The sequence below is a fragment of the Ranitomeya imitator genome, chromosome 2 (genome assembly GCF_032444005.1).
Source record: "Ranitomeya imitator isolate aRanImi1 chromosome 2, aRanImi1.pri, whole genome shotgun sequence".
Taxonomy (NCBI): domain Eukaryota; kingdom Metazoa; phylum Chordata; class Amphibia; order Anura; family Dendrobatidae; genus Ranitomeya; species Ranitomeya imitator.
The window spans coordinates 612,942,982-612,953,894 of NC_091283.1; the positions used below are offsets into that span (position 1 = coordinate 612,942,982).

At 44.7% G+C, this 10,913-nt stretch overlaps 1 protein-coding gene across 2 annotated transcripts in view; it reads left to right on the forward strand.

Moving 5' to 3' along the window:
- The window catches only part of GPS1 (G protein pathway suppressor 1), a 48,271-nt gene extending 43,061 nt beyond the window's left edge, over positions 1 to 5,210 (forward strand). For both annotated transcript variants that reach the window (XM_069752475.1, XM_069752474.1), the window contains exons 12-14: positions 1,258 to 1,395; positions 1,474 to 1,608; positions 4,512 to 5,210. In XM_069752475.1, the coding sequence (XP_069608576.1) occupies positions 1,258 to 1,395; positions 1,474 to 1,608; positions 4,512 to 4,586 (348 nt within the window). In that variant the 3' untranslated portion in view covers positions 4,587 to 5,210. The remainder of the gene's footprint in view (positions 1 to 1,257; positions 1,396 to 1,473; positions 1,609 to 4,511) is intronic.
- Positions 5,211 to 10,913: the final 5,703 nt, after the last annotated feature.

Consider the following 10,913-nt stretch of genomic DNA (forward strand, 5'->3'; position numbering starts at 1 on the left):
AATAACGTCCCAGATGTGCTCGATGGGAGACAAGTCCAAAGACGTAGACCACACAGGCTGCTCACAGCAGCACGAGCAACAGGAGGCATGGTATTGTTGTGTTGGTAGAGTATAGAGGGTCTGACTACCATACATTATGCCACCTCACGCCATAATCCAAGGCGTAGAACCGGATGCATATTCCTTTATGAAGGCCTCTTCATGCCGTTACGTTTTTGGCATTTATGCAGATCTGGTCCTAAAGTAGCTGAAAATGTAGGATAATGGACGTGTGGCACCTGTTAGTGTTAAATGGCTATTTCCATTTTAGTTATAATGTAATGATCACTTGCAGCCTACTTATGGGACTCCCAGCAAACCTGGGAATAGAAGGACGACAATGCAGCTGTGCTGTGTCCCCTTCTCAGATCTACCTTCTGTACAGTGGCTTTACTGCCCTGCTGCAGCTTGGCTTTGTGTGGGCTGGGTGGTTGAATGGTGCTGTGCAGAAAAAAACTGAAGGGGACGCAGCACTACAGTGCTGTCATTCTTGGGGCCCAGACGTGGCACTCGCAGTGATAATTAAGTAGCATCACTAACTGGGATGAGAATTCCTCATTAAACAAAGAGACTTGTGTATCCGGTGACACATTGATGGCTTTGGCAATCAAAGGGTTAACCGAGGTCCACAGGGCTTTACCCATATCAAGCGATGATTATGGATTATAGGCTTTGACCCTAATGTGAACAGACTAGTTTCAGAAATAAAATGTGAACAGTACAAAGCAAAACACTTCCAGATTGAATATGAAAGCCATGGTGATTTGGTAGTTCCTTCCACCCCATTCAGATACTGCAGGAATAATACCCAGCTGGCTGAGAAGTGCGCTTGTCTTTATTGCATACATTAGATCCATCTGACCATACGAGGGTAATCCCAGCCCACGACTAGAGCATGATGCTCGCTTCTGTTTGCACCTGCATTGTATATGTGCAGGCACGTAACAACCGGCATCTCAGGCATTGGGAGCTAATTTTCCTGAGTAGGAACTTGCGTAAGAATTAGATTGTTACTATCACACCTGCGTGAGGCCATCAGGCATGAACGTGAGTGTTTTCTGCGAACGATACAACAATACTTATTCCGACAGTCATATTCTTTCTTTGCTGCATGTTTTGCATGCAGGTTTCTATAGAGTCGCATGTACTACGTGACTATTGATTTACTACAATATACTATAAATGTACCTACTTACTGTTTCCTTTTATGTTTCTTAGTATTTCAGCCCATATGTATCAGCAGACATGTATAAAATGGCCATTGCATTTAACACCACGGTGTCTGCGCTTGAGGACGAACTGACTCAACTCATCCTTGAAGGGTTAATAAATGCTCGCATCGATTCTCATAGCAAGGTATGGGCCCTTCAACTTTTTAGTACGTTTTGAGGGGCTGAAACCATGATTGTTATTAAGTTTTTAATTTACTTACAGATCTTATATGCACGAGACGTGGACCAGCGCAGCACCACGTTTGAGAAGTCATTACAGATGGGGAGAGAGTTTCAGAGAAGAGCCAAAGCCATGATCCTACGAGCTGCTGTCCTGCGTAATCAGATACATGTTAAGGTACGCTGGTTTGAAAATGTAAGACTAAATAGGACTCAAAAAGGTTAACCTGAACAGGCCTACTAGTCCCAGCCTTGTACTTTTGGTAGTGTTAATACTTGATACTGCAGCTCAGTGCCGTTTAAAGGCCATGGAGACACCTTTGTGCCTCAAAAATCTAAAAACACAAGCCACGTCTGTCTCATGCTTTCAGAAACCCTCATGACTGGTTTTCCTCATCTTCCATGTTCACACTTTTTGGTGTGGTGGCGTTTCCCCAGTACTGGTCGCAGGGTACCGTATTTTTCGGACTATAAGACGCACCGGACCATAAGACGCACCCCAAATTTGGGGTGAAAATTGCAGAAAAAAAGATTTTTTTATAAGATGGGGGTCCGTCTTATTGTCCGAATTTACAGTATCTTACCTGAGGGCTGGCGGTGGCAGAGCAGGGTCACAGGAGGCAAGGTGTCGGCAGAGGTGGGGTGATGCTGGGATGAGGAGGTGCTGGGATCAGAAGGTGCTGGGATCAGGAGGTGCTGGGATCAGGAGGTGCTGGGATCAGGAGGTGCAGTGAGAGGTATGGCGTGAGAGGGGTCCCAGGCTTACCATGCAGGCAATGCAGGCTTACCGTGGCGGCAGAGGTGCGGTGGCAGAGGTGCAGCGGCAGAGGAGGCGCAGTAAGCGGGTTCCCTTTCCCCGGGCCGGTATGGTGATGCAGCAGCCCGGTAAGCAGCAGAGCCGGGTGAATCCTGTTGTTATCGGTGGGCGCGGCCATCTTCCTGAGGCCGCGCGTGTGCAGATGAAGCGCTCTGCTTCCCGGGGCTTCGGGAAAATGGCCGCAGGAGGCCGCGCGTGCGCAGATGGAGATCGCGGCGGCCATTTTCCTGAAGCCCCGGGAAGCAGAGCGCTCCATCTGCGCACGCGCGGCCTCAGGAAAATGGCCGCCACCACCGATAACAACAGGATTCACCCGGCTCTGCTGCATACCGGACTGCTGCATCACCTCACCGGAGAAAGGGACCCCGCTTACTGCGCCTCCTCTGCCGCCGCACCTCTGCCGCTGCACCTCTGCCGCCACGGTAAGCCTGCATTGCGACTATTAGATGCACCCCCCGTTTTCCCCCCTTTTTTGGGGGGGAAAAAGTGCGTCTTGTAGTCCGAAAAATACGGTATCTGATTTCTCATAAATGAGGACAGTACATGCTGAGCTCTCCCTTCTCCACATCTGCTTCTGCACCCTTCTGTGATTTGAATATAGAGCAGCATGTAGAGCCAAACCAGTGTACAATTTGACTGGCCATAGCCAACAAAAATGCATTAGGTGGTCCAGGGACCCATCTGAATGCAATTTTGTAAAAATTCGGATTGTAACACCAGGCAGAAACTGAAACACACTGCTGATCGCAGTGTGACCAGCCTCAAAGTTTAAATAAAAAGGTGGCCTCTTTGTAGAAGATAGGCCAAACTGTTCAAACATTCATCCTGTGGACTACCTTTGCCTCCACACGCTGAATATAGATGAAAATGGTTTACAGACATGCCCCCCTTCAAGGCATTTCAGAATGTGAATGCAGAATTGGGCCTCACTCGGACATTAGTTTTTTGTTCTTAAAGGGGTTTTCCTCTACTATGACAACCCCTTCTTAAACTTGCCCCTTTGCTCTCCCCGGTAGAGTTTATCGTATTTTTCAAAATTCGGTTCCGATTACGATTGGCGGCGAATATTGTATTTGCAACATTCGCCGAACGTCATTGGAGTCAGTGGGAGTAGAAATGACCGAATGTGTTTGTAATCGATCGTCAAACATAAATTCGGCACGAATAGGGTACGAATATGACACGAATATGGCAAATTCAGATTCGGCGACCAATTCCAAACATATTCGCTCAACTCTACTTCCCGGGGCTGTGATGTGTAGTTGTGACGCCGGCGCCCATTCAACGCTGGCTTCGCTGTCTCCGCCTTGGGACAAACTGAGCAAGAAGAGAAAGGCAGGGATCAGCTGCAGCCTGCATCGCTGCCCTGGGGAGAGCGAGTGCCGACCCCGGTAACGGCGCAGGCACTGGAGGGGAGTATAGGCTTTATTATTTTATCAGGGCATAAGATCTAGTTTCAGAAGGGGTTGTCCTAGTAGTGAAATACCCCTTTAAGTACAAAACATACCATGTTTTTTTTTGGTTCGTTGGGATGGTTCTGTGTATCATTTTTCTTTTTTCTAGTAAGAGAAAAAAATGATGTTTTTCCAAAACTTCTATCAACTGCTCAGTTAAGACATCACTACGATGACACAAAGATAGCATATGAGTTCTATCGATTTTTGTTTTCACAGTAGAACGAAGGTGTACATAATCGTTAGGTCATTACAGTTTACTTAGCCTTTAAATGAATGTGACTAAGCTTCAATACCAGGCATGAGCACTACAAAAGTATAGCATTTTGAAGGTAATGCCGGCTCGACTGGCAGAGATGCGAGGTATCAGATGCCAACTCATCTGACATTGAATTCTGGTACAAAGGAAAGGCATTCAATCCCCATTAATATGTGCAGCAGTGACCCTGCTACAGTTCCTTTGTTAGCTATGGTAAGGAGTTCTTTGAAACTAGATGTAGAAGAAGAATTTGTTTGATTTTCATCACTAAATTGAATTCCCAGATGTCGGCTACGTATTGTGAGCACAGGACATCTAAAGCCAGTGATCGTGTGCAGTGGTCTTATGAGTGTACTGCGTGTTATTGGTTCTGGAAAATTAATCAGGACCACTAGAGTATTGGTGTAGGAGTAGTAGAATTCTATTGTATTATTTTTTTTTTTATATAACGTTTTAAAACCTTTCCAGCACCAAGTTTGTGTTTGCATGAGATGCCTTTATTTGTAGTCATTGATCACATATTTACTAGACTTTGATCTCTCTCCATTTAGTCACCTCCCAGGGAAGGAAGCCAAGGAGAACTGACACCAGCTAACAGTCAATCTCGACTCAGCACCAACATGTGACCACTGCGCTCTCCTGGCCCTGCCATCTGCACAGACCCATGCAGGGCGATCAGATTATACTGCAGAGACATTACCACCTGCTTACGTTACCTTCCCATAGGCTCCCTCAGCTATGTTTGTGTGAGAGCTTGTCAGGAGCTGCCTGGTTTGTCTCAATGGTCTCAGTTTATTGGACATGATCGCCTTGCTCTCTCCAGTGGAATTAGGAGTAGTGATGTGACGCTGATTCTCTGGATAGTTTCCAGGTAGTGGCCGCACTGGGGCAGAACAGAAAAGTAATTGTGATGTAGGTGGTGGGGAACCGTTACGCTATCATCTTCGTTTCAGCAGCTCATGTGTTTGACACTACCATGTTCTCAGGTCCTCGCTCCCCTCACCTCTTCACTGGTTCTGATTCACGTTCTGCCCTTCTGAAGCAGGCTACCCTTCCGTAGCTCCAGAGACACTGCTACCAATTCGCTCTACAGACAAGATGCTGGCTTTTCCCATTTTTTTCTTTGTGAAGACGGGACATATGACTGCATTATTATCCCATAAAAAAACTCCTCTGACTCCTTATAAAGCATTGCAAGTTACATGTTTCTTGTTTCTTCTGGTTTGGAATTAAACATGTTTCTGTTTTTGCGTTTTGTCTCACTGTGACATGGTTTACTCTTATACTGTAGTATTACTTTAAAGAAGCACTGCAGTATGTTTTTTCACATATGATTACTCACCATCATATTAATGCTGTTAAAATTATTTAAGCTCACCTAAATTACTGTACATTTACATATTTTCCTCCTTTAGTATAGGAAGTTGGGAGTCTGACAACCAGTCCAGTACATGTAATGTGTAGACAGGAAGTCAGTCCTTGACTTCATGTTAGCTATAGGATGACATCACCAGCCATAAAATTCCTCCTGGCTGCTGACTCCAAACCCATCCCTATTCAGCTCCACCTTTGCTTTCCTTCTATTTGTCCTCCAATTCAGCTAAAGATATAGATAAAAACTGTCATATCAATCAATGATGCGACAGGGTTCATTTTATATACTGCTTTTGAAAAAAAAATGTTTTTCTTTGTTTTGAGTTTCAGAAATCTAAAATCGTTAGTAGAGCACACAAGACAGGCTTCGGCTTCATAGGATACAAAGACTGATATACATCAAAGGATACACTGAGATGCTGCTGTATACATCACGTAATGTACATCAAGACTATGCTGCATAAATTATGTAGAATACAGAGATTGCTGTATATACTTTACTGATTATAGCAATAATATACTATATATAAATATATATATATATATAAATATATATATATATATATATATATATATATATATATATATATATACACAGTATATATATATATCTACTATATAAAGCTGAATATGTGTGTGTGTGTGTATGTCCGGGATTGGCATCTGCACCGTCGCAGCTACAGCCACAAAATTTTGCACAGTCACACGTCTGGACCCCGAGAGCATCATAGGCTACGTTGTGACGTGAAATTTTAACCCCGCGCTTTCCAATTCACCAAACAATTTTGCCCCTATCTACATAATGGGGAAAAAGTGAAATGAAAAGTGTTGGAGGCTTCGCAGCTACAGCCACAAAATTTTGCACAGTCACACGTCTGGACCCTGAGAGCGTCATAGGCTATATTGTGAGGCGAAATTTTAACCCCGCGCGTTCCAATTCACCAAACAATTTTGCCCCTATCTACATAATGGGGAAAAAAGTGAAAGGAAAAGTGTTGGAAGCGTCGCAGCTACAGAAACAAAATTTTGCACAGTCACACGTCTGGACCCCGAGAGCATCATAGGCTACGTTGTGACGTGAAATTTTAACCCCGCGCTTTCCAATTCACCAAACAATTTTGCCCCTATCTACATAATGGGGAAAAAGTGAAATGAAAAGTGTTGGAGGCGTCGCAGCTACAGCCACAAAATTTTGCACAGTCACACGTCTGGACCCCGAGAGCGTCATAGGCTATGTTGTGAGGTGAAATTTTAACTCCGCGCTTTCCAATTCACCAAACTATTTTTCCCCTATCTACATAATGGGGAAAAGTGAAAGGAAAAGTGTTGGAGGCAAATTGACAGCTGCCAGATGTGAACAAGGGGAACTTAAAGAATGAGAGCGATGGCGCCAAAGAGTATATACCGTACAGTTGCTAAGGTGGGACCCCGACATGGGATACTCACCACACACGGGGATATGAACACACACACAAAATGCACCACACACTACCACGTGCTTGAACACATATACCACCCTCAGCACACATTTCACCACACATACACCAACCTCGCCACATAAAAGTCGAAACACAAAAGTCGCCGCTCAAAACTCACCACGCGCAAAACTCGCCACATGCAAAAAATAGGCTCACGCAAAACTCGCCACAAGTGCAAAACTCACCTCATGGAAAACTCGCCACACGCAAAACTTGCACATGCGGAAAAATTGCCACATGCACAAAATTTGCAACACATGCAAAAGTTGCCTCACAAAAAACTTGCACATACTCAAAAGGCACCAGACATAAAACTCACCACGCGCAAAACTCGCCATGCGCAAAACTTGCTGCACACAACTTGCTACACTAACCTGTCACATGCAACTCGACACACAAAAAGTTGCTACACGCCTGTTGCCACACAAAACTCATCTCACAAAAGTCGCTACATGCATGTCGCCACACACAACTCAACACACACAACTTGACAAACGAAACTCGCCCTAAAACACACACAAGTCTGGTATTAGCCTTCAAAAATAAAATTCTGATTAATAAGCAGACAAACTACAAGAGCAACAAATGTACCATATAGGAAATACGGCAGCTGTCAGTCACATAACCTGTCTATTATGTGTATGTGTGAGCTAATATATACTGCCAGGGGGAGGGCTTCCTGTTGGCTGGGGATTTATCAGGCTGCCAATTTATCTTACAAATACTGAGGTAAAAATACTGAGCAAATAATGTGTTAACGAGGTCAAATACAGGAGATCACACAGGTATATACTATATACAGGAGAGATGACACACAGGTATATACTATATAAAGGAGGAGATGACACACTGGTACATACTATATACAGGAGGAGATGACATACAGGTATATACTATATATAGAAGGAGATGACATACAGGTATATACTATATATAGGAGGAGATGACATACAGGTATATACTATATATAGGAGGAGATGACATACAGGTATATACTATATATAGGAGGAGATGACATACAGGTATATACTATATATAGGAGGAGATGACATACAGGTATATACTATATACAGGGGAGATGACACACAGCAGGTATATACTATATACAGGGGAGATGACATACAGGTATATACTATATACAGGAGATGACATACAGGTGTATACTATATATAAGGGAGATGACAAACGTATATACGGAGGTGAAAATGAGAGGTGTGAGGTGAAAATGAAAAGGTGTGAGTGCAAAATGAGAGGAGTGAGGGAAAATAGTGTAGTGATTGGAAAATGACAGATGTGAGGTCGAAATGACAAGTGTTAGGCGGGAATGAGAGGAGTGAGGGAGAAAATGAGAGGTGTGAGGGAGAAAATGAGAGATGTGAGGGGGAAAATTAAAGATGTGATTGGGAAAATGAGAGGCGTGATGGGAAAATAAGAGATGCTATAACCACAGATATTTACTATGCCCAGGCAACGCCGGGCTCTTCAGCTAGTATATATATATATATATATATATATATATATATATATATATATACTGCTCAAAAAAATAAAGGGAACACTCATAACACATCCTAGATCTGAATGAATGAAATATTCTCATTGAATACTTTGTTCTGTACAAAGTTGAATATGCTGACAACAAAATCACACAAAAATTATCAATGGAAATCAAATTTATTAACCAATGGAGGTCTGGATTTGGAATCCCACTCAAAATCAAAGTGAAAAATCCAATTACAGGCTGATCCATTTTCAATGGAAATGCCTCAAGACAAGAAAATGATGTTCAGTAGTGTGTGTGGCCTCCATGTGCCTGTATGATCTCCCTACAATGTGCGGGCATGCTCCTGATGAGGCGGCGGATGGTCTCCTGAGGGATCTCCTCCCAGATCTGGACTAAAGCATCCACCAACTCCTGGACAGCCTGTGGTGCAACGGGACGTAGGTGGATGGTGCGAGACATGATGTCCCAGATGTGTTTAATCGGATTCAGGTCTGGGGAACGGGCGGGGCCAGTCCACCACCTCAATGCCTTCATCTTGCAGGAACTGCTGACACACTCGAGCAACATGATGTCTGGCATTGTCCTGCATTAGGAGGAACCCAGGGCCAATCGCACAAGCATATGGTCTCACAAAGGGCCTGAGGATCTCCTCTCGGTACCTAATGGCAGTCAGGCTACCTCTGGCGAGCACATGGAGGGCTGTGCAGCCCTCCAAAGAAATGCCACCCTCTATGTGCTCACATCTATCACCGCACCTGGAAAGCCTTCTTCTCATAGTGCAGGCTCTGCGGTCGCCCTCCTCTCGTTTTCTCCATTCCCTCCATTCTGGAATTTCTCCAGTCAGTCCGGCTTGGATTCCGGCCTGGCGCTCAGTTCCCTCAAGGGTCAGATCTCAGCGTTATCGGTGTTCTTCCTGCGTAAGATTGCTGCTAACTTGCAAGTCCAGGACCTTTATTCAAGGGGTTTCCCACGTGGTACCCCCCTACAGAATGCCGTTAGAGACCTGGGATCTCAATTTGGTCCTGAGCGTCCTTCAGGAATCTCCGTTTGAACCTCTGCAGGATATCTCGCTGACCATCCTCTCCTGGAAGGTTGCTTTCCTTGTGGCAGTAACCTCTATCAGGCGCGTCTCAGAGTTGGCCGCACTATCCTGCCAGGCGCCCTTCCTTTCCTTCCACCAGGACAAAGTAGTCCTACGCCCATCTCCGGCTTTTCTCCCTAAGGTGGTTTCATCCTTCCACCTTAATGAAGATATCATTCTTCCCTCCTTCTGCCCACAGCCGAGACATAGGGTCGAAAAGGCCCTTCACACCTTGGACATGGTACGGGCCCTCAGGAGGTACGTTTCTAGGACTGCTCCCTTCTGCAAGTCGGACTCCCTCTTTGTCCTCCCGGAGGGTCACAGAAAGGATTCAGACGCGTCTAAGGCCACGATAGCTAGATGGATCCGATTGGCTATCCAAGAATCTTATCGGGTCAGGGGCAGACCTGTCCCGGCGGGGGTTAGGGCCACTCTACTCGGTCGATGGGCGCTTCCTGGGCCATTCGGCACCAGGCAACGGCGGAGCAGGTTTGCAAGGCCGCAACATGGTCTAGCCTGCATACTTTCACAAAGCACTACAATCTTGATTGAGCACAATCAATCTTCCGCGGATGCGGCCCTTGGCAGACGTATTCTGCAGGCGGTCGTTGTGCATTTATAGTCAGATGGTACACAGAGTTATTTGGTTGTATTGTTCCCCACACTTGGACTGCTTTGGGACGTCCCATGGTCCTGTGTCACCCAATGTGGTGAAGGAGAAATAGGGATTTTTGTGTACTCACTGTAAAATCCTTTTCTCCGAGCCACTCATTGGGGGACACAGCACCCACCCTGTTAGCCTTATGGCTCCTTACCTTTTTGGTCCTTGACTTTCTCTGAAATGTTATACTCTAATGTTCTGTAATATATTGTTATTAATCTCCTACTGCTTTTGCACCGAACTGGGTCTCTGGATGCCAGCATGAGGGTGTATACTGCAGGGGAGGAGCTAACTCTTTTTTGTCTCAACTTAGTGTCAGCCTCCTAGTGACAGCAGCATAACACCCATGGTCCTGTGTCCCCCAATGAGTGGCTCGGAGAAAAGGATTTTACGGTGAGTACACAAAAATCCCTATTTTAGCAGATGCTGAGACTGCTGTATATACATCAAGTAGGATACACTCAGATCTTGCTCTATACTAACCCCATTCATGACTGGAGGTATTTTTGTTTTTGCGTTTTCGGTTTTTGCTCCCCTTCTTCCCAGAGCCTTAACTTTTTCTTTATTTCTTGGTCAATATGGCAATGTGAGGGCTTGTTTTTTGTGGAACGAGTTGTACTTTTGAAAGATACCATTGGTTTTAACATATCGTGCACTAGAAAATGGGGAAAAAAATTCCAAGTGCGGTGAAATTGAAAAAAAAAAATGCAATCCCACAGTTGTTTTTTGTTTTGCTTTTTTACTATGTTTACTAAATGCTAAAACTGACCTGCGAGTATGATTTTCCAGGTCATTACGAGTTCAGACACCAAAAATGTCTAGGTTCTTTTTTTTAAGCGGTGAAAAAAATTCTAA